The 24,488-nt window shown below is 38.8% G+C and overlaps 1 protein-coding gene across 1 annotated transcript in view; it reads left to right on the top strand.

The window, feature by feature from the left end:
• LOC149842157 (formin-like protein 18) overlaps positions 1–20,131 on the top strand; it is an 84,058-nt gene extending 63,927 nt beyond the window's left edge. The window contains exons 16-18 of the mRNA XM_090000598.1: positions 2,137–2,203; positions 19,180–19,596; positions 19,855–20,131. Of these exons, the coding sequence (XP_089856724.1) occupies positions 2,137–2,203; positions 19,180–19,358 (246 nt within the window). The 3' untranslated portion in view covers positions 19,359–19,596; positions 19,855–20,131. The remainder of the gene's footprint in view (positions 1–2,136; positions 2,204–19,179; positions 19,597–19,854) is intronic.
• The last annotated feature ends 4,357 nt before the right edge of the window (positions 20,132–24,488 follow it).

The following is a 24,488-nucleotide window of genomic DNA, read 5'->3' as shown; positions in this document are numbered from 1 at the left end:
TAAGTAGTTACCATGAGTTAATTTGTGAGAAACAAGTTGAGAAAGAAATCCGGGGCTGATTTTAGAATCCATAAGGAAGAAGATCAAAGATGAATCAAACAGCACGACAGAAATTCGTAGGTTGTACGGACAGAACCGTACGGACAGAAATTTTTGAGTTTTGGAAATCACAATTTTTTTTTAGTTAATCGTGCAGAATGTACGATTTATCAACTATATTGCAAGAAATAGATAAGAAATCACAAGAAGTTTGAGAAAAGAGGCACTTTTGAGAAATGAGGGTTCCCAAATTTGGGGAAAACAGAAATTAGGGTTGATAAAATTGGGGATAACAGAATATGTAAGAAGGAAAAGATGCACGATATGAGGAAATGAAGAAACGACGTCGAAATAAAAAAAAAAAAAACACTTTCCTTGAGAACGCCCAAAAACGCACGTCAAGGTCCTTAGGGGCCTTCCAGATGATCGTGATTACCACGCCCTTTGCTCTGATACCATGTGAGAAATCAGATGTGGGAGTCACCTTACTATCGTAGCAAGAGATAGAGAGAGAGGTAAGAGGGAAGAGAGAAAAAAAATGTTGGGTGGCAATGATGTCTTCTCCCCTTTCCATTGATATTTATATGTTGTACGAGTGGTACAATACAGTACAATAGTACAATACAGTACAGTATGTTGTACAGTACAATACAGTACAATAGTACAATACAGTACAGTATGTTGTACAATACAGTACAGTATGCTGTACAAGTGGTACAATACAGTACAGAAATATATTCATTTACATATACATATTTAACATACACATCTAAAGAGAAGTATTACACAGGATTTTCAATCCTAACCTTCTCTCTTCATTCCTCTCTTCTCTATTATCCTTGCCATCTCTTTTTATCTCCTTCTTCATCTTTCTGATTTACTGTTTTACTTCTTTATATTTGTGCAAAATAAGTTTCATGATGACTTGCACAATAATGCCACCTAGCAGGTTCAATCTCTGCACACTCAACTAGAACTCACTAGAGGTATTTTATCTTTTTCTCTTTAAAGAAGAGTGTAATGGTACCAAGAAAAGCAATTCTTCACATCCCATAATGTTGAACTTGATATTTTCATACTCACTATCAAGTTCAAATGCCTTCTCATCAAATTCCTCATTATCCTCTTTTGCACAACGAGGATATCTGTATAATCCTAACAGCTTAGATCTTCCTATAATTTCTTAAGTTCATGTAATACTAATTCAAGGGTCTGCCCTCTTACATCTTCAGATTGTGTTTGAGACATCATGTTTTTTCACTTTATACTTTTCTGAGTAGCAACCACTCCATCTCACACCTATGTAGCATTGTCAAAACTCTAAAGGTTTCTCTAATGAAGGGCTCCATTCATTGAGGGAACATGCCATCATAAGATAGTTAGCACACTTCGAGTCTTAATAGTTGGGGTCATTGTCGTTGGTTTCTTAGTTCCTCTATTAATGTATCCTAGCTTCTTTGTTGCACCAATCAAATCATGCCTCATAAATTTTCCATCAAACTCTACATTGGTACTTTGAAACCTTCAACCATCATTCATTGAAGAGGAAGTTCCACTTGATTATTTGGGCAAACTCAATGATTAAAATCTAACAGCAACAGGTGTTTTCTCCTTAAGCCATATAACCTAGCAATTAGATTCATTTTTCAATCAACCTTCATTCTAAGAAATCTATGGATTTCCATGGGATTTTTTGTAACTTTTTTTTTTGTATAAATGTTATTTCCTTCCTTAAAGACAACATACTCATTTTTTTTCAGTCTAAGATATTCTACAATTCACTTGTGTTATTTCTTAATTTATTTCTTTTGAATCTCCCTCATCATTATGTATTTTGAGTGATGTGGACATTTTTTTCTTTCAATCTATGTTTATTTGTTCTCCTTTTCATTTATATCTTCTCATAATTCTTTTATGTGCACGGATATTTGTATTATTCTTATTCTTCAGACCCTGAGGGGATTCCTTACTGTTGCTGAATCTGAAGTACGATCCTTAACATTGCTGTATTCTGCAGTGGTATGTGAACAGGTTTACTAAATGCTCATGAACCTTTTCAGGTAATTGCTTCCCTAATTGTTTTATCCACTTGCTCAGGGTAGAAATGCAGATGCACTTGCCCTATATTTTGGTGAGGACCCTGTTCGCTGCCCATTTGAACAAGGTATTCCCACACTTGATATTTTCATTTAGCTTTTTAGAAAGCTCAACCTTCTATTTGTTGCTCTAGATGTTATATTGCATATGTTGATCTCATTAATTTCCTGTTTTAAAGTAGATCTTTCCTTAGAGTGTGCTTTATCATTATTAGGAAAGGGATCTCAGAATTGTTTTCATATTATGGGCATGTTTGCTTGCATCTCGTGAATTGAAATCACATGATTCCATCCCTTGTGATCCGAAGTCATATGATTCCAAATCACAATGTGGTTAATGTGATTTGGAATCACATGAGAAGTGAGTAAAATGACCCCAAACATGATTTTGAATCTCACAGCCTCATTTTCTCATGTTTGTTCACCTGTGAGAAATGTTGCTTATGGGAATCATTCTCTCACCATTGTGAGAGAACGGTTCTCATTTGGGGCCCAAGCAAACATGCCTTTATGCTATGGTTGAAGAGAATTTTGGTGTAAAATTCCAACTCCAGATTGTTGTACTATAAGTTTCCTTCATTGTTCAATATGCAATTATAAATTATAAATTCATTTTCCATATGTGCAAGCAAGGAGGCCTTCTTGCTGTCAGAAATCGAGGGAGAAGCCACCAACGCCTGCTGCAATCAGGAAGGAAAAGGAGTAGAGGAGAGGATAGAGCTACCTTGGAGAAAACGTCCACACAGTCTGCTGGACGTGAATCATTGTTATTAAATAAAAGTATGCCCTAATACACTTTACAAGAATACCCTTATATCTAATGGCTATTTACAACATCATGGTATACATTTAAAATATAACTGGATGTTGGATCCGAAACCTAGATTCAATATCCACCTACAACTTTAAATAAAACAATAATAATAAAACACAAAGATACACACGTACTCTAATAGCTCCCCTCAAGTTGTGCATGGTGTTGGACCATGGACAACTTGCTTTTCAAAAACTAGAACTTACACTTCGTGAGCCCTTTAGTAAATAAATCAGAAATTTGATTTTCTGTTGGGACATAATGGGGCTCAATTTCTTTGTCTTCAATCTTCTATCGAATGAAATGTTGATCAATTTCAATGTGCTTGGTTTTCCATGATGTATGGGATTGAGGGAATCACAAAAAAGTATACAATTAGAAATTGACTCTTGCAGCTCTGTCAGCATATGCCACTAATCCATGACACCTTTGTTGTAGCAGCAGCCATTGCCCTGTATTCTGCCTTTGTACTAAACCGAGCCACTGCCTTCTGCTTTCTACTTTCTGCTACTCCAAGAGACAAGATTAGGTCCAATAAAAACACAATGTCTTGAAACCGACTTTCTATCATCTGGATCTCTTGCCCAGTTTGCATCTGTATAAACAGAAATATCATGAAAAGGCTTCTGAGATTGACTTTTAGGATATAAAAGCCCATCCCCAATAGTGCCCTTTAGATATCTTAATATTTGTTTCACTACTTCCATATGCCCCGTTCTTGGATCATGCATGAATTAGGAGACTTGATTAACTGAATACGTGATATCAGGTCTAGTGAAAGTCAGATATTGTAACATTCCCACTGAATACGATACTTTGTTGGATCATAATACAAGTTTCCATCCTGTGCACTTAATTTTTTATTAAGCACACTTGGGGTAGCTAAGGGTTTACAGTCCTTCATTCCAGACTTTTCCAACAAATCCATCATGTATTTGTGTTGGATCAAGGTCAGCTCCCAAGGAAATATCGAAGGTCCCTAAGATCCTTTATTTTGAATCTCTGACTCGAGATCTTTGATTTCCTAAATATGACGTTCAATGCTCCTTGTAATGACTATATCATCAACATATAACAGCAAAAATGTAGTAATTCCTTTACCATGGAAGATAAAAAAAGAATGATCCAACTTGGACCGATGGAAACCATGCTTTTGAATCTCTAAGGAGAAGCTTTCAAACCAAGACCGAGATGCTTGTTTCGGGCCATAAAGAGCTCTCTTAAATTTGCAAACATAATATTTAGGATTCCCCTCAGTATATCCCGACGGTTGCTCCATGTAAACTTCTTCCTTCTAGTATCCATGAAGAAAGGCATTTTTCACATCTAATTGACTTATCCCCCATCCATGATGAACAACCAATGATAGCATAATACGAATTGTGCCCATCTTCACAACTGGACTAAAGGTCTCTTCATAGTCCTGCCAAAACTCTTGTGTGAATCCCTTTGCTACAAGGCATGCTTTATATCGTTTCACGCTCCCATTGTAATGAGATATGCGGAAATATAAAGAGTGCTATAAGCACTTACAATGTCCACCAATGGACAACACAAAGAGATAATACCCAAGTCCACAATGGGACAACACAACACAACACAAAATATAAATATCCCTTTATTGAAAGAGAGGAAGCTTACAAGAATAAAGAATACAAGGGGGTTCACCCCTATATATACAAAAAGAAAGAGAGAGGGAGGTGGCCTTATGGCCTCAAAAGGAGAGCCACAAAGGGGGCTCCCATGGAGTCGTTGGGAGCTCCCATGAACGACTCAATGGTGGGGCCCCTTATGTGGGTAAAAAAAAGGAAAAAGAAAATTAAAAAGAAAATGCAAAAAATAAATACAAAAAAAAGAAAAATAACAAGTACCCCTAGTGGGTACTTGTGAAATGACTAAAATACCCCTATCAGGTATGATAGACTATATTTATATATATATATAGATTACATGTATTTTAACACCCTCCCTCAAGCTTTACGGGGATATAACCGAAAGCTTGTTGAGAAGGAACATAAAACGAGGAGCGGCAAAGGCTTTAATGAAGAAGTTCGCCAACTGGTACTTGGATGTGACGTAAGGCAGTGTTATGGTTCCTCTTAGGTATTCATCACGAACGTAGTGGCAGTCCATCTCGATGTGTTTAGTACGCTCATGAAAGGTGTGATTGCTTGCGATATAGATTGCGCTTTTGTTGTCACAACACATCTTCGAAGGAGTAGAGATGACAATGCCCATATCACTGAGGAGACTTTTTAGCCACACAAGCTCTATGGTTGTAGTGGTCATAGCACGATATTCTGCTTCGGTTGAGGACAATGATACTTTGTGTTGCTTCTTGCATCTCCAAGAAATCATAGTCACCTAAGAAAACACAAAAACCAGTAGTTGAGACTCTATCATTGGGATTTCCTCCCCAATTAGCATCAGTGTAAGCAAATCAAGTGATGATGAAGAGGAAAGAAAAACTCCCTTAGTTATGGTGTTTTTTATATATCTGACTATCCTTAAGACTGCACTCATGTGCACAGTTGTAGGTGCATGTTTAAACTGACTGACTAAGTGGACTGCATGAGTTATGTTTGGCCGAGTGATGGATAAGTAGGTCAGAGACCCAACAAGTTGGCGGTAGGGAGTAGGGTCCTCGAGGATTGTTCTGTCTTCCAACCATAACTTTGCATCGATAACTTTAGGGGTTTCTGTCTTCTTATCATCGGAGGTACCAGACTTGGAACAAATGTCAGCAGCAAGTTTCATCTCTGAGAGAATGGACCCTTGAGAAGAGTACGCTACTTCAATTCCTAAAGGGTATCTTAAGAAACCAAGGTCAGACACATCAAAATTTTCTTTTAAAACTTTTTTGATATCATTGATTCCTTGCTCATCACTCCCAGTGATGATCATATCATCAACATAAAGTAGTAGAATAACTACGGAAGACCCTTCACTTTTAACAAACAAAACAGTGTCAGTATAGCATGAACGAAAATTCAAACTTGTCATTACATTGCTAAGTCTATCATGCCAAGCCTTTGGAGCTTGTTTTAAACCATATAATGCCTTTTTAAGTTTGAGAATTTTATTTTCACCGATACATACTCCTGGTGGAGGATCCATGTAAACCTCTTCATTTAGTTCAACATTTAAGAATGCATTCTTAACGTCTAACTGATAAATAAGCCATTTTTTAACTGCCGCAACCGCGATAAGAGTCCTCACACTAGTCATCCTAGCTACATGTAAAAAGGTTTCTTCATAGTCTATACCGTATTCTTGAGCACATCCTTTTACAACCAATCGGGCTTTATAGCGTTCTAAAGAACCATCACTCTTAGTTTTAATTTTGAAGACCCATCTACATCCAATTGATCTTTTGCCAGTGGGTAATGAAGTTATTTCCCAAGTTTTTGCCTTTTCAAGGGCACTAAGTTCTAAGTTCATGGCTTCAACCCATTGAGGAATGTTTTTGGCTTCATTATAATGTGAAGGTTCATGAAAAGAGTGTAACACAATTAGACATGCTCTATACCTTGGAGTTAGAGACTCATAAGAAACAAACCTATTAGGAGGATTGGAGATTCGGCTGGATCTCCTTAAAGAGGTTTCTTCTATGTTGGAATCTTGAGAGTATTTTTCTAAGGCACTCATGGGTACTTGTTGACCACGCCTAACATAGGTTTGGATGGGTCTATCACTTTCATTTTCCACATTGTTAAGAGGCATATCCTCTATGTCATTCAACAAATCATTCGAGATTTCCTCTTCTTGAGGATTCACATCTTCTTGAGAGAGAAGGTCAAATAAGAAAGCATATTCGCTTTCGTCAATATCTTTAGTTTTCTCAAAACCATTTTCATTTTCTAAAAATGTTACATCTTTAGATATATATAGTTTGTTATTTTTAAGGTCGAAGCATCTAAAGCCCTTTTGATTTTCTCTATATCCTAATAAGACACATTCAATAGCTTTAGGAGATAACTTGTCTCTTTTATGTGTAAGGACAAAACACTTACAGCCAAAAATTCTTAATCTATTGAAATCGGGTGTTCTTTCAAATAGTTTTTCATATGCAGATATATTTTGTAAAGATGAAGATATCATTCTATTTATCAAGTAAGTTGAAGTTAAAGCGGCTTCGACCCAAAACTTTTTTGGAATTTCTTTAGAAATAAGAAGTGTCCTAGTGGTTTCCAAAATGTGTTTATGTTTTCTTTCGGTTAGACCATTTTGTTGAGGAGTCTTAGGACATGATCTTTGATGACAAATTCCATTTGTTTCCAAATACTTTTGAAATTCATTTGATAGATATTCTCCACCCGAATCGGATCTAAGAGTAGAGATATTACTTGAAAATTGATTTTTGACTATCATATGAATTTTTTTGAAGAAGTCGAAGACTTCGGATTTTAAATTGAGAAAATAGATCCACACATATCTAGTGTAGTCATCAATGAAAGTAACATAATAGGAGTATCCTTCTTTCGATATGACCGGAGAAGGGCCCCAAACACCCGAATGAACTAACTCAAAAGGTCTTTTGGACACAAAAGTTCTATTTAGAAAAGGAGTAGATTTCATTTTTCAAAAAATACAATTCTTGCAAACAAAATGTTTCTCGTTATAAAATTTCTTTCCAAAAGGGAAAGCGTACATTTTTTAGAAACTTGGATGTCCAAGTCTTTGATGCCAAGTTTCAATATTTTTATCTTGGGCATGATTACAAAAAGAGTTAGTGGGAAGTTTCAACTTGCTCATGTAATAGAGATCTCTCCTTCTATGGCCTTGCCCAATCTGCTTCCCGGACCGGAGATCCTGTATAGAGCAATCCTTAGTTGAGAAGGAGATTTCACATCCATGATCACATATTTGAGAAACAGAGAGGAGATTTAAATTAAGTTGAGGTACCACTCTTACGTTTGGCACAAAGAAATTTTTTGAAAAATCTAAAGTTCCAAAACTTTTTACTTGTAAAGATGTACCATCGGCGGTTGAAACATAAGAGTTTTTAGAGTTATTGCACAAATTGGAAAACCCATTTTCAAGAGGGGTCATATGAAAGGAAGCTCCAGAATCAAGAATCCAAGGAGACATACCTGGAGAAGAAGAAGAAGCTATGGCGGCACCCGAGGTTGATGGCGATTTGAGTAGAATTTGAATGGCTTCCGATAGTTGAGCAAGCGAGAAGGATTCCTTCCCTTTGATAGTCTCTTCCTTTTTTTGAGTAATTTCTTCAACGAAGGCTACCTTATTCTTTGGTGCTTCATTTAGCTTAGGGCAATTAGGTCTTATATGACCCGGTTCTTGGCAATGATGGCAAATGGCTTTTCTATAGTTGCCATTATAGTTATTTTGCCTCCCAAAGTGTGGATTTTTATAGGCTTTTACATGATTGCCGGGTTTAGACACGGTCAAAACTTCATCTCCTCCCTTAATCATGTTAAGACGAGTTTCTTCTTGGCATATTTCGGCTATGGCATCTTCCAAAGAGAGGCTTAGATCTATGAAGTAGGGAAGATCTAACTTGTTCATATTCAGGCCTAAACCCACGTAGAAATTGGGAAAAGTGTTTTTTTTTCATTTGTTCTCTTCTTGATACCACATCTTCACTAGAAACCCACTTTGGTTTTAGTAAAGATAGCTCATCCCATAAGGGTTCAAGTGTAACGCCCCAAAATCGTGGACTTGAAACCTTTTATGAAAAAGGTTGAAAGCTTTGAAATCAATCATTTATTAGAGTTTAAAACAGAAGTTCAGCGGAAGATCAGGTTCAAAACAGCAAGTCCCTAGACCTTGGGCGCATTACAACACAAAAGCATACTACCCCTTACAAACCGATTTGCAATTTAAGTACATATTTATTGAAATGAAAAGAACCACGTTTTGGTAATACAGTTTTACAAATCCAGAGTTCTAATCAAAAGAGATGCTTTCAAAGAAACCTAATACCACATCTATCAAAAGAGTCTCCAGGAGCGCAACGTCAGGAAAGGGCATTGCCTTGAATGCATCGCGTCATCGTGTCATCGCAAGTTGTTTAACCTTTTCACCACCTGCCCATGAAATAGGTCAGTCCCACAACAGACTAGTAGGGGTGCAAATGACAAAAAAGAGCAAAGGCTGCAATAAGCAAGATAAATGCTAGATCAAGCAGGAAAAGCATGACTAGCAGATCTAACCAAAGGTTCTGTGAAGTACGCAAAGCTCTAGTAAAGCAAACAACTAAATACAAGAGCAGGAAGGATCATAGTGCTAAAAAAGCAACTATAACAATCCCACATATTCTAAAGGTGAAGAGTAACTAACTCTACTCACCAGTCAAGCAAAGCAATAGCATAAGACAAACATTCATAACCATGCTCGTAATACATACAAGTATCATTGGATGGCTCAATCCATTGATAAATAGCTATATTAATCGTAAGGCACAAGCTATTGCATTACTAGCAATTCATAAGCTACATATAATAGCAATCATACGGCAGCAGTTATTTCACAAAAGGTAATACGTAGCATAATGTTAATAGTATAAGTAATTGACTAATATGAGAAGTTAGTCATTCTTTAGCAAAGAACTGCGTAAGCAGTCTAACCAACAAGGGTAACGCCTCGGCAGGCGTACCTAGCTCAACGAGTAGCATACCAAACTACCGAGCTAACAAGCAAGCAAGCAATGCACGTCGCAACATGCATATCTCATGATCATGTGTATAAGTTATATCTTGTCTCATTATTGAGCAAGCCGTTGTGGGTACGCATAAGGCAAAACGTAGAAACAACCGAGATCGATCCGGGGGTCCATTATGCTATATATTTTATTATACCCCGAATGACTGACTGAGTCCGCTTCCTAAAGGGACGGTCAGTGACCAAGAGAGTAAATCCCCAAAGGCAAACAAAGGCCCAATGGATGCGCATCCGAACTTCTGCAGAAGTGGCCTGAAAGATTTCTCCTAACCTCCGATGATTGGGGAAGGTGGGATCTTTGCCCGAAATTGCCATTAATGACTGTCCATCGGAGTTTTGTATTATCCATCCTCTCTCTTGATGAACCGTCCTGAATGAGCACGACAGAGGGTTTCTTAACCGCCGTCCCATTCTACATGCTCTGGTCTTTCAACCCAATCGAGCATCTTGCCTGTGAAGGCGCATGATTATTATTTAGGTGAGTTATACGCGTTATTGCGCGTTCGAGGCAACCACACACTTCTCATCCTACTCACCGCAGTATGCAACGTATCTATTCAAATGCACAACCACGATGAAAGGGGGTCAATCCATAGTGAGGGTAGAAACATCAATCTTGTGATCTCAAACACATGCCATTGCATGTTCGAGGCAACCATAGACCTCTCATCCTACTCATCGTAGTACGCAACGTACCTGTTCAAAAGTACAACCACGATGAGCGGGGTATGGATCTCTCGTAGGAAATCCTAACACTTCTGCTTTACAGAAGTCTACAACGAACTTATTCAAGTTCCAACTGATCGTGCTCGGGTCCTTTAGACAATCGCAAGCAATCTGCCTATTAGGCGCATATCAATATAGCAGGATTTAGCTTAATGTGTCAATACACGCTTAGAGGTTACTACAGACATTTCGTCCTGCTCTTTGTAGTCCAAACATATCGTACGTAACTAAGGGTACAACTACAAGAGGAGGAACATGGATCCCTCGTAAGAGATCCAACAATACCTTCACGGAGGAAGGAAGGCACTACATTCTTGGTTGAACCAGAAAGCCTAGAAACTAGGTCTCATATCAGAGGCGATGTAACGCCGATCTAGCGATGGCGCAAGTCGCTAGGATCCCCGCCCTACTCATGCAAGGGCTTCTAAACAAGGCTATCTGAGTCGTATCAGATATGTGAACTAAGGTCGTAACACACATATCCCAAATACATCGATTTGGGAGATTCAGTCGCTATCTCTGCTTTACGAAGCTATACATCTTGAAAATAGGCTTGCACCTAAGACGATGTCTTAGGAGAATCAAAGTGCATAAGTGTGTGTCATGGCTTGTAAGACAAGTGAAACGAGATACACTATACACTCGAAGCTGCACTCAGGGAGTGCAAGCTGATAAGGGACAAACTCGTACACATACTAATATAATGGCAAATCGAGGGGCAAGACTCGATGGGCGAAGCTGCACCGCGAGGGTAGAACGCTAGAGCTCCACACGAGGTATGACATCATACATCGATCATCGAAACACACAAGCAGACAACTACGCACATAATTCACGAGGTATGAGATCCTACACTTAATACGCAAGTGTAAAAGACGACTCACGAGGCATGGGGTTGCACCTCGATTAAACGATAAGCGTAAACAAGTAAAGAAGCATATGACAGAGATAAGAATACATGCACGAACGACAAACACAAGGTAAGGACGAACACAAGCAAAAGGCAAGTGCAAGAGCAAGCACGACAGTACAGGAAAGTAAAGTACGAAGAGTAAAGCAAATAGCAAGGCCAGGGCGCATAAAGCGCGGGGCAACAAGTAAATGCAGGAAGTAGAGTGCAAGAACGTAATGGAGGACCAGGATTTGCATCCTGAAGAACAAAGTAGACATAAGCAAGTAAATGCCAGGGCGCAAAGCGCGGGGCAGCAGGAAAGTAAAGTGCGAGAAAATAAAGAGGACAAGGATCGCGAAACCACGTCCTTGAGTTAAAAGACATGGAATGTAAAGACAGAAATGGAAAGCCTAGGCACATATAGCGTGGCGGCGACAGAAAGAAAAGTGCAAGAAAGTAAAGAGGATAAGGATCGCGAAACCGCGTCCTTGAGTTAAAAGACATAGAATGTAAAGACAGAAATGGAAAGCCTGAGCACATATAGCGCGGCGGCGACAGAAAGGAAAGTGCAAGAAAGTAAAGAGGACAAGGATCGCGAAACTGCGTCGTTGAAGGTAAAGACATACGTATATATATTATACATATACATATATCGTCCTCTTTTAGTTATCTTTCTTATTTTAGCATTTATCAGCTCATTGTCCTGTCACGCAAGAATCCCCTACCTTAAGGGGTTGTGGGTCCTCGTACGCATGCAGCGTAGGCAAACAAGAGCTCGAGCCAGAGAGGGAGAGCTAGATCCACCGTTCAACCTGGAGAGCTTAGAACGTTAGCATACGCCATAATATAAACGAGAAGCAAATACAGCAAGGCCTCCTGCCTGCAGGAGGCGGATGCAGGAACTCTGCATCCGGCAGACAAGGGTGCCAGAGGCAGGGGCCTCAGCCCTGCCTGACAACAGCAACAGAGGCAGGGAGCAGGAGCTCCCTGTCTGCCAGCACAAGGAAAGGCAGGGGAGGGAGCAGAGGCTCCCTGCCACGCCTGCCGCAACAAGGCAAGGGGGAACACCCCCTGTCAAAGCACGAGACAGGGGCGCAGCCCCCTGCTGGTACGAAACAGGCAGGGGCTCTGCCCCTGCCGGCAACAAGAACAAGGCAAGGGGGCAAAGCCCCTTGCCGAAGAACAACAAAGATGCAGGGGGCAAGCCCCTGCTCGAAAACAGGAAAGCAGGGGGCTTCTCCCCCTGCTGGCACAACGTAGGAGGCAGGGGGATAGAACCCCCTGCCGAGAAGGAACAAGAGAGCAGGGGGGCTCCGCCCCCTGCTGGGACCTCAAGAGCAGGGGGGGCCTCGCCCCCTGCCTAAGAGCACAAAAAAGGGACAGGGGGGAGGAACCCCCTGTCGAAAAGCCAATGGCAGGGGGATAGAGCCCCTACCGACAAAATGAATGGCAAGGAGACAGAGCCCCCTGCCAGCAAAACGAATGGCAAGGGGACCGAGCCCCCTGCCGGGACAACAAGAGCAGGGGGAAAACAGATCCCCCTCCCCCGCCGAACGAGCAAAGACAGGGGGAACGGAACCCCCTGCCGACAAGCGTCGACGACAGGGGGCTCAGCCCCCCTGTCGACCGACTCCTCACAAAGGAAAAAAAAGGAGTGAGAAGGGGTTTTTACCTCAGAAGACCACAACGGGGGAGGAGAGCAGCGACGATGTTGTTGCCGGCAGCTAACAATGTCAGGTGGCCAGAGGTGAAAAACAATTAGTAGATGGGCAAGGGAAACGGGAGACGAACAGGTGGCTGGCCTTCTGCGGCACACGGGACGAGAGGAGGGGATCTCGCGTCGTTGGGGCTGGAAGGTCTCCAACGGAACTCTCGGGCTCACTGGCGACAGGAGGCTGGCGAAGAAAGGAGAGAAGGGAAGCCGAGGATAGGGCGTTGTCAGAACACGAAGGCCGTCGGTGGCTGAGGATGTCGGTTGTCGAAGGTCGCCGTCGACGGGGTAGCGAGGTCGTCAGCCAATCGCCGATCGCAGCAGAGAAAAGGGGGAAAGAGAAGGGCGGCCGGTGGCGACGAAGTCTCGCTCGAAAGGTGGGAGGCAAAGAGTGGCGACTTTCGCCGACGGTTGCAGCACCTAGGACGGAGGTCGTGGCTGACGCCGAGTCGCCGGCGTTCAGGGAGGCCTGCCGGACGGAGCTGCTCACCGGCGTCTCTGATCGCCGGTGGCGGCGGCGTGAGGGAGGCGGAGCAGATGAGATCGGGCGAGGAGAGAGAAGGGGCGAGGGGTTCTGCCCCTCGCCCGAGACGCCTGTGACTTATTAAAGTCACAAGCTTCTCGAACGATCGAGAAGCCGGGTCCGAGTTGAGCTCGGGTCCGGTACGGATCCGGGCCCGACAAAGCGGCCTAGACCCCGACACGTGTCGGACGCGATTTTTTTTTTCACGGGTGTTACACCAAGAGTGCTAAAGTAATCTCTTACACTCATTTTCCCTTGCTTAATGGTTCAGATTTTTTCTTGGAGAAAGAATTGACGAGCATGGTCTTTTTGAGTATACATACCTTTCATAAAGAACCATGCTTTATTTGCCATCCGAAATTTAGGAATGTTGGCACAAATTTTGAGCTCCGCATTGTTCATGAACCAAGCAAGAATTTTTGCATGCTTGCTTTCCCAATTTTCCACTTTAGCTTGGTGATCTTCAATGGCCTTCATGCAGGCATTTCCTTCAAGAGCTTTTTCTTGATCACCATCCATCTTGGTGAGTTGGAGTTGCGGTTCCGGAATGGTGCCCATAACGTATCCCCAAAGCTTTTTTCCCTTGAGGTTGTTTTCCATGGTGGCGGCCCACATCATGTAGTTGGAACCATTAAGTTTGAAGGAGAGATCAATTTTTTGTTCTCCTTCCTATCAGGTATGATAGACTATATATATATATATATATTTATATAAATTACATGTATTTTAACACCCATCTGGTTTGTATTTAATTTTATATACCCATCGAGACCCGACAACATTCTTATCTGAAGGTCGAGGAACTATCGTCCAAGTCTGACATTGATACACTACCTCCATTTCTTCGTTCACGACCTGAATCCATTTTTTAGAACCTGTAGCTTGATGAAAATTGGTAGGCTCATTTTCCATCTCAATTTGAGACAAATAATTCAAAATCTAAGGTGAAATTCTCATAGCTGACCCATCTCTCGATAGGATGACGAACTCTTTCTGATCGTCTTACAGATGGTGCTTCTGCGATGTGATTGATTGGGTCAGAGTTTGCCGAAGAAGGTAAAGAGTCTTGCCCTGAATCTTCAAAGGAAAACGTGCCTCTTTCTCCTCTTGTATAAACATGTCCAACAAACTTATTAACATTTGTAGAATTCTGATTCCCTACCTCAAGGTGTTGTATTGTCTCTTGTAAACAAGTGTGGGAGCATTCACCACCAATTCCAGAAAAATTTCTCATGTTGAGCCATGGATCATAGAAAAGTGTGCCAGTCTCGGACTTAGTAAATGCATCTACTTCATTTCCAAAATCATTCTCATCGAAAACAACGTTTCTGGATATTTTGATTTGTCTACTGGCAAGATCATAGCACCGATAGCCCTTGTAATCGTCTGCATATCCAACAAACCTGCACTTTGTTGCCTTGGGCTGAAACTTATTACGCAAGATGCATCAATATGAGCATAACATACACAACCAAAAGCCCGTAGATCATCATAGTTAGGATGTTTTCCAAATAAAACAAAATGTGGAGATTTGTTGTCCAAAACAGTCATGGCTGAATGAAAGGCTTTTGTCCATAAGCCCATTGGATGACAATTTCCATGTATCATGCTCATAGCACTTTCAACAATATGGTGATGCTTCCTTTCTGCAATGCCATTTTGCTGAGGCGTATGTGGACAAGATACTCTATGCTTAATTCCATTATCTTGGAGATAGTTGACAAAATCTCGAGAGGAATATTCTCCCCCACCATCACATTGAAAATGTAGAATATTATGAGAGAAATGATTTTTAACAAAGCTATGAAAACGACAAAAAATTTGGAAGACTTCAGATTTATTTTTCATGAAGTATATCCATTTGAAACGTGAGAAATTATCAATGAAAATAACATAATATCTACCCTCAAAATTAGAGGGTTCGGGAGCAGGTCCCCATACATCGGAATAAACAATTTCAAAAGGCCTTGGAGCTCTTTCATTTATTGAATGAAAAGGGAGAACATGACTCTTACATAATTGATAACTTGAACATTTTTTATCATCCGATTTGAAATTTAAAACAGACTCAAGAAGAAGACCATCAGACACAAGTCTTTCAATGAAGACCCGACTACAATGACCAAGACGCGAATGCCCAAGATTTGTCTTATTAAATTCATCCAAACTCAAGACACGAACATTTTGAGACGATGTAAACTGAGAAGGTTGCTTCAAGGCTGAACGAACATGGATAAAAGGATCCTCTTGAAAAACGTACATGTTTTCACGTCACTCTCCCTTAGCGAACACCTCCTTTGTTTTTAGGTCCTTGACATAAACAAAAGATGGAGTGAATTCAACAGAAGAATTTGTGTGGTCAACAAGCTTAGAAACTGAGACAATATTTTTCTTGATGTTTAGAACATGAAGAACATTAGAAAGTTGAAGACTTGAAGAATTAAACAGAGGAACAAAGACATTTCCAACATAAGTGATAGGGTGATGAGATCCATCTCCAGTAACAATGCTACTTTTACCAAAATAAGAAGTCAAAGCAGATAACTTACCCACATTACTTGTAACATGTGTGGTTGCTTTTGAGTCGATGTACCATACTCCTTGGTCGTCACACTTCAAATCAAGCTCCGATAGAGTAGCCAAAAGGAGTTCCTTAACAGCTCCATCTAGTTTAGATGGATTCTCTTTTCGTACGGTCGAACTCTCTACCCTTTGAAACTTTCCTTTATTTTGGGGATTATGCCAACAATTTGCCTTTATATGTCCACGCTTGTTACATAAGTAGCAGGTAGGGATATTCTTTGCACTGAAGGCCGATGCAACATTCGGAGTTGGCAGCAATCCACGGTCGACCTGAACACCTCTTCTCTGCCTCCACCAAAACCACTATCGTCACGACCTTGTCCAAAGGAGATTCCTATAGCAAGAACCTGTCCACCAATCGTATGTGACATCACTTTTAAAGTCATCTCATACTGAAGTAGTTTCCCTTGTAAATCTTCAAAAGATCGGAGAACTGACTGACATAATAAAGAAGTTGATAGTACATGGAATTCTGGCCCCAGCCCATTCAATGTTTGTCTGACTTTATCCTTATCTTCCACTTCATACCCAACAACTGCCAATTGATCAGTGATATTTTTGACCTGATTCAAAAATTCAATGATTGACATAGATCCTTTGGTAAGAAGCTGAAATTCACGTTGAAGGAAGGATATTCTAGCCTCTGATATCTGAGAATATGTCTTTACTAATTTATCCCACAAGTCTTTCGCTGAACATTCATCAAGAATAGCAACCAACACCTCTTGAGAGAGAGTAGAGGTAATATACGCAACGGTTGCTTGGTCGTGCTTCATCCAGGCCTCATACTTAGGGTTTGACACCTGTTTTGTAGTGGCAGCCCCATTTCTATCTGTAATTTTCTGTGCAACATACTCTGGTGGGGCTAAAATTGATCCATTCAGGTGTCCAGAGAGACCTTGACTCTTAATAAAAGGTAGAATATGTATTTTCCAAGTCAAGAAGTTAAAAGTGGTAAGTTTTTCAGAAACGAGTTGACCAAGGAAATTGGAGGAAAAACAGTTTTGAGAGGAAGAGTCCATGATTGACAAAAAGGAAAACAAAAAAAAATGATAAAGTAAAGGAAAATCAATCAAAGATCCTATGCAAGAGGCTATGTATAAAAGGTCCTATGCAGTCCCTATTTTCAAAGACTTTTACTTTCCCCCTTTATATGAATTTCCTTTCCTTTTTTTTAGGGAGGAAATAGAATACTGAATTTGATTTGTATCAGCAAATGCAGGCTACAAAACTGCAGTATGATTCAAAATGAAAAACGCACACGACAAAGGCAATATGACGTGAATGACAATTTATGATACTGTCGACTTGCAGCAAATTAACAAAGGTATATATAAAGAAAGGTAGGCTGAGAAGAATGTAAATCAAACGGGAAAACAAAATTTCAGATCTGAATATGGCATGAAAAACAGTTTATGATACTCCCGATTTCGACGATAAAGAGTATGAAATCAGATCTGATTAGGATGCAATAAAAGGAAGATCTGATCAATTGCAGATTAAAGAGGAAAAGAGGACAAACGTCAAACAATATGCAGAAAGTCCTTTTTTTTACGTCAGAGGCAAGAGAAAAGATTAAAAGTGCAAAATATATGCACATGCAAAGTAGAAGACGTCTAACAGATCAAGAAGAACAGATAGAAGAAAAACAACCTTGCAATCTTAGAAAATATTTCATAGAAAGAAACTAGGGCCTTGGGAAACAGATTTAAAAAGTAGAGGAAGAGAGGAAGATGACTTAGAAGACGAAGATCTATGTGGACACACCTTCTGAAAAAAATTCTTAGCCCTTGGGATCAGATCTACTCTGATACCATGTCAGAAATCGAGGGAGAAGCCACCAGCGCCTACTGCAATCAGGAAGGAAAATGAGTAGAGGAGAAGATAGAGTTGCCTTGGAGAAAACGTCCACACGGACTGCTAGACGTGAATCACTGTTATTAAATAAAAGTATGCCCTAATACACTTTACAAGAATACCCTTATATCTAATGGGTATTTACAACATCATGGTATACATTTAAAATATAACTGGATGTTGGATTTGAAACCCAGATTCAATATCCACCAAGGTTGCCAAACTAGGAAGCGAAAGCAGGAAACGATACGGGAAGCGGAAGCGAGAAGCGAAGCATTTTAAAATTTATAGGAAGCGGGAAGCGAAGTATCAATTTAAAAGCAAAATATTAAAAAAAAATGAAGCAATATGGTAATTGAATAGGAATCGAACAAGAAACAAATAAAAACTAAAATAAAATTGATCATTCTTATATTTTGTGATTTTTCAGTAAGAGTTAAATTTTTGTTAAAATCTAACAATGATGGTTACTAATTTAAAGAAAGTACATGGAAAGTGAGTGAAAGCGTGAGAGAAAATACATGAAAAATATGAAAAGAAACGTGAGAAAAACATATAGGAAGCATAGACCATGTGTGTGGGAAGCATAGAAGAAGCGTGGGGAATTGAGATTCCCATAGAGTTTCGGAAGAGAGGAGTATCGCCCTTCCGAAGCGAGTTTTCGGGAAGCAAGCTTCCCACCTACCTAAGAAGCTTCCGGTAACTCTGATATCCACCTACAACTTTAAATAAAACAATAATAATAAAACACACAGATACACACGTACTCTAATACTTGCATCTTCTATGTCCATTTTATATTTTGCTAAACCTAATGGATGGATCAAGGAACCAAACTCTGACATGAGCAGAATGAGAAGCCGTCTCACCCTAATATTAATGTAATTTATTATAAGACTTTTTTGTGAGCTTTTAGAAAGTTTGTTAAAATTATGGCTGCCAACCAGTCACACTTGGTGGCTACCTCCTATCCTGGGTTGGTATTAGGAAATGGGTGAGTTGGCATGCCACCAGTGGCAGATTTAGTTTAAATATTTGCAATCTAATTTGTTGAATATTGAAATTCTAAGGACTTGTTATTGTATGATGGTGTTTTATTCTCTCTCTGCTGTGATGGTACTTACTATTCTATCAATAGTTCTTATTTCTTTCTGTTCCCTTGTTTTAATATAATTGAAATAGCAGTCATGGCTTTCCTTCATCCACTCTGGTGGATTTACAACTGTATCATTTGTTTTTTAATAATTCTTGCAGTTGTCTCTACACTCCTAAATTTTGTAAAGATGTTTGGGCATGCACATGAAGAAAACTGTAGGCAGGTTGAACTTGAGAGAAAGAAAGCTCAAAGAGAAGTAGAACATGAGAAGCTAAAAGTCTCAACTCCAAAGAAGGGAGCAGAACCTTTTGGATCTCCAGTCAAGGGTGTCAAATAATCAACAATTTTTTTATAGCTCAAACTGTACATACACCACAATGCTGTGATACCTTCAAGATTTGGTATTTTTTTCATGCTCGTGGTTACTGTGCTTCTAAGAATGCATATGAAACAAAAGAAGGAAGATTGGTCAAAATAGTTTTGCCATGCAATGAAGATATGCGTGGTAGATAAACTGAATAAGCTGATGTCAAGGGCAATAAGACATTCTGAAGTCAACCGGTGTTTCATCCTTGGTGAGTAGGATCAAACTTCAATCAGTGCTTGTGTTTATGTGGAGACCACTTGTTAAAGTCTCTTAAATTAAGTGTTGATTATCTGCCCTTTTGTATCTTTCCTTAATACTGCTATTCAGCCTTCTTGAATGGCTTGATCGGTGCCCTGTACATTACTATTTGCTCATTTTTGGCATATTGCATGGTCTTTTCTGCTTTTGGATATTCATGTCATGGTTGATTTGCTGACTTATTTTCATTTCCCATTCTCTGTTTTAGATCTGGGAACAAGAGGGGGCTGCCGATCACTCCACTAGCCATCCTGTAAAGCACTAACTCTCATCAACTGTATTTGTTGTAACATCATTGCAGCATCTCTTTTCCTTTTTCCCACGTGCAGTCTCACGTGTTTTTTGTAATGCTATCGAGTGCTAAAGAAGAATCGTTTTGAAAAACATGTATCTAGTTTGGCGATAAGTAAATTGTGTGCCGTTTGGAGCACAAGCTTTGCATTTATCTTTTCACGTTCAATATTGGAAAACTTTGCCGGTTCAAATTTGAGCAATTTTACAAGGACAATAATTGCAGAAGCGGAAGTATCTTCATTAGTTCCGCGGATGTGCTTGGCAATGAACGCATGGTAGAGGTATGATGTTCGCCTGCCTTGTTAACTTACTAGAATTTTGTAATTTGTCTTTTGGGTTATTTTCTCCCTTTGAAGCCACATAATGAAACCTTGGGGCCCGTCAATGTGGTTTAAGTAAAGCCCGATGTATTGGCCATGTAGCCCATGGGCTGACCCGAGTTTGAACCCACTATTAAAAGGGGTGGTTTTTAGTCTGGTACTAAATGGGTCATGGCCTAAAACCCTGACACAATCCCAGCCCAAGTTTGGCTAGGTGGGATTAGCATGCTGTGCTGCCCAACATGTTGCTCACCCAACCCCTAATGGTAACTATACACTTCCCCCACCCACCCAAGCTTGGTCATAGCTCCTAGTGGGATTCTAACTCAAGATCAACTCAGCTAATTAGTCTCCTTTGGGAGCCTGTATTTGGCATCGAAATGCCAAATTTTAGAACTCAAATCCAGGATTTGAGAGCATTTCCCGTAACTTTGGAGCTGACAATTGACAACCAGCTGAAATCGATGTCTCTTTGCCAACTAGCTCACAAGCAACCAATATAAACTAAAAAGGAGTTGAGAAAGGAGATGATAAGGGTGGTCCGAATGGACTTTTCAACTACACCAATAGTGGTTATAGCTGGATTTGCAAGATGGAATACCAAATCCCATCCCATCTTAAGGGATTTTTCATATCCAAACTCCCAAATAATGGTGGTTGTTGGGAAACCTGTGAATATCCTCCAACACCTACCCACTGTGGGTTCCCAAACACAGAATGTAGTTGGTCACTACATTGTTCGGAAAATTGAACCATTTTTTTGTCATTTTAGGAAAGGGATGGAGAACCAAAATGCTACTAAAACTTTGGGATAGACTTATGAAAGACATGAAAATGCTTAGTTGACTTCTTGAAGAGCATGTGTTCTATTCTAATACAAGTTGATATTTGCATTAGTTCTTCCTAATTAGAAAATGGATGTATTTACCAATGGGTGCTTTGCGTGATTGGTAGGAGCTGTCAGTACACGTCCCTTGTGGTGGGGCATTGCAGGTTCAAAACCCAATGGTACTTTGAATAACTGGTGGGAGGTCTGCCTAACCCTAGCTTGCCTTTCAAAAAAAGAAAAGAAAATGAATGTATTTTAATAGTGATATTGTTTTATCAAAAAATGACTATATCATATGGCAAAAATGACATGTTTCTTGAAATGCCCACAATTTGTGAAATCTACCATGTGTTCACAATCGCAAATGCTAAACTTTTTTAGAACCTTTTTATCCTTCGCGAACTCCTGAGTTTTACACGATATATAGGTATGTTGTTCTGACTTCACAACCTCTCACTAAAATGTACATTCACATGATGTTTTCACATATCTCACTAAGTTTACATAACCAAATTTGTGAACCTCTTGTAACTTAAACCTACGTAACTTAATAAATATCATACAATATTTGTATATATACTATGACATTCGCAAGATGTTATGTAAATCTCCTTTAAGTAATTGATCATCAAGGAGGTTTGCAAATATGTGGCAACATTCACATATTAGTGTTGCGAATGTCCTTGTCTCTGGTTGAGCTTCGCATATAAGATACTATCATCGCATATATAGTATGACATTCGTGATCTGCCATGTGAATCTCCTTTAAGTAAATAATCATCAAAGATGTATGCAAATGTGTGATGACATTTGCATATTAGTGTTGTTAATGTTCTCGGTCTTCGCACTCTTATACGAAAATCACAAGTATGATGATATTTTTGCAAATCATGTGTGACCTTCACGAAGAGTGCCTGAAAATGTTTTTGGATGAAATTCTCTTCAATGAGATCCACAAATATGTGCTGACAAGCACAACTTTTTAATATGCGAATTTTTGTACATATGCATGCTTGTTGAATCATATATAAAGTTGTTTTCTTTTTTTTTATTGTTTCTAAAAAGAACCTTAATCTTTTTTCCTTGTAAAAGCCCTAACCCTTTTTCATCAATCCTTGTTGCGATTCTCATGAAATCCTTTTGTTTCATTCTGACGAAGTTGCAATATCCTTCTCATCGATTTCTCTGGTTAGGTGGAAAAGTGAGTTTCATACAAGCAATATATATATGCATATTGTTTTGTTTTATTTTGAACTTTTTTCTTTTTTTAGATATGAGTATTTAACAGTTTTGCAGTATGTGTGTTTGTTTGTTGGTGTGGATGTTTTATGTATGTTTCTTTGTGTTTTATTTAATATTTGGCATTGAGTTTATTGACTAGGGTTTACTATGTTTAAAGTTATTTTATAGATATTTATATTTGTTGGTGTTGTAGATGATTTATGTTTGTTTGTTTGTTTGTTCTTATGTAATATTCAATAATTTTGTGTTAGGGTAATAGGGCTAGGGTTGACTGCACACAAACATTAAATTAGTATGATGGGGTTGGGGTTGACTCCACACAAACATTAAATAAGGGTTAGGGTTATTGTAGGTAGTTGGTTTTGAGAGTGGTTGTTCTTATGTCTTTTATTAATTGAATAAATGAAGGATATATGGATGGTTTTTTTGTCAAATGTTATTTTAATTAAATGAATGATATGTTATGTAGTTGGTGTAGGCAGTTAATGATGACCTCTAAAAGAGTTAAATACACTATCATAGCACTGATCATCCTACTTGGAGAACTATAGTGATCTCCAAAAAATAGTAGCTTAAAGAAATTTAATGTGTTGATGTCTCATAAAATTAGATACGTGGAACAAATATTAAGCCTTTGTTATAGTTATTCTCTAAACTTAGATAACCAACAAATATGAATAAATATTTTGAACGACGATGATGTAAAATTGATGTTATTTAGTAGCGATATTTACTTAGTTGCTCACAAAGTTAAAGAATGAGCATGTACACTATCTATTTAGCTTAGTTATTTGATGAATATCCAATTGTCCCAAATAGTAGGCGATATTGATATTCTTAACATGCACGCGGCAAGTATGCAGTTGCCCAAACAATTAAACCAATTAGGGATATAGATGTTGAATGTGCAGGCAATGAAAAACTTTCATGAATAATTAATGTTATACATAATCATAAGATCATTGTAGGGGATGTGAAATTACAGCAGCAAGCCATTGCTAGATATCTTCATTGCACTAATTAGGACGACATCCAACATTTTAAGATAGATGACACAACTAAGTACAATTATTTGACTTTGTAATTTATGCTTGAGATATATGCGTGATGATAGATATGTTATTTTTGTGGGTACTCTTGAAAGTTAAAAATGTATAAATATTGCATGCATAAAAGCAAATGAAGTGATAGATACGATGGATTTTGATTTAGTTTATGCATCTAAACAATCAATTAGTGGTAGCAGTAATTATGTTGACAAAATAAAAAAGATGCATACAATTGAGAATTTGAACCCTTGGTATGTTGTATAAGCTATATGATTATTTGTATGAGTATTATAACTATTTTATGTTTTTACACTAACGAGACGTAAGTGAATAGGTTCTTGTTCAATGAATTTTTATATAATGAAGAATAATTGAAAATTATTGAAGTGGAGGCATCTCATTTGTATGATGAGTTGTGTAACAAAAACTTAATGATTGAAAAGTTTTTTAGTGGCTACAACAAAAGCTCAAATGATCGAGACGTTATTTGTGGTCAAAGGTTTAAAGATCTTCATCATTGTCAGGTGTTTTTTAAATATTATGTGATCATGAATAATTATAAAGCAAAATTTGTGAAGAACTGCAATAAAAGAGTCACTATCAATTTGTCATTCTTTTAAGAAAACAAAGCCACTATCATATGCACGAGAAAGAACCCGCAGACTATGGGTGATTGTCTTTGGAAGATCCATTGCACAAATATGTGCAGAGTAATGTTCTTAAAGTGAAGAAGTATGAAACAAAGTATAGATGTGATGGATCATTCGGCAACCGTCAAGTAAAAAAAGTGTTTTTCAAGTGGATTTCAAGTATTATTTGCAAACGCCTACAAAATAACTCGAAGATGACTTAAAAAAAAAATCGCGAGGAAGGTGTGAAGATTAGTTACAAATAAGCATAACATGGACAAAACATACCAAGAAAGATTTATATGGTTCTTGTGAACAATCTTCAACATGCTTTTTGTATATTTGGATCATTTGATAAAGGCAAACTGAGGAATGCTAGGCTATATTCAAACCAACAAGAGAGATTAATTTAAATACTTGTTTTTATCCCTTTATCCATGCTTTAATGAGTTTTTTTAAAGGATGTCCTCCATTTTTTA

Source organism: Nuphar pumila, chromosome 3, assembly GCF_984573655.1.
Source record: "Nuphar pumila chromosome 3, dmNupPumi1.hap1.1, whole genome shotgun sequence".
NCBI lineage: Eukaryota > Viridiplantae > Streptophyta > Magnoliopsida > Nymphaeales > Nymphaeaceae > Nuphar > Nuphar pumila.
This window is presented reverse-complemented; position numbering and strand designations above follow the sequence as displayed.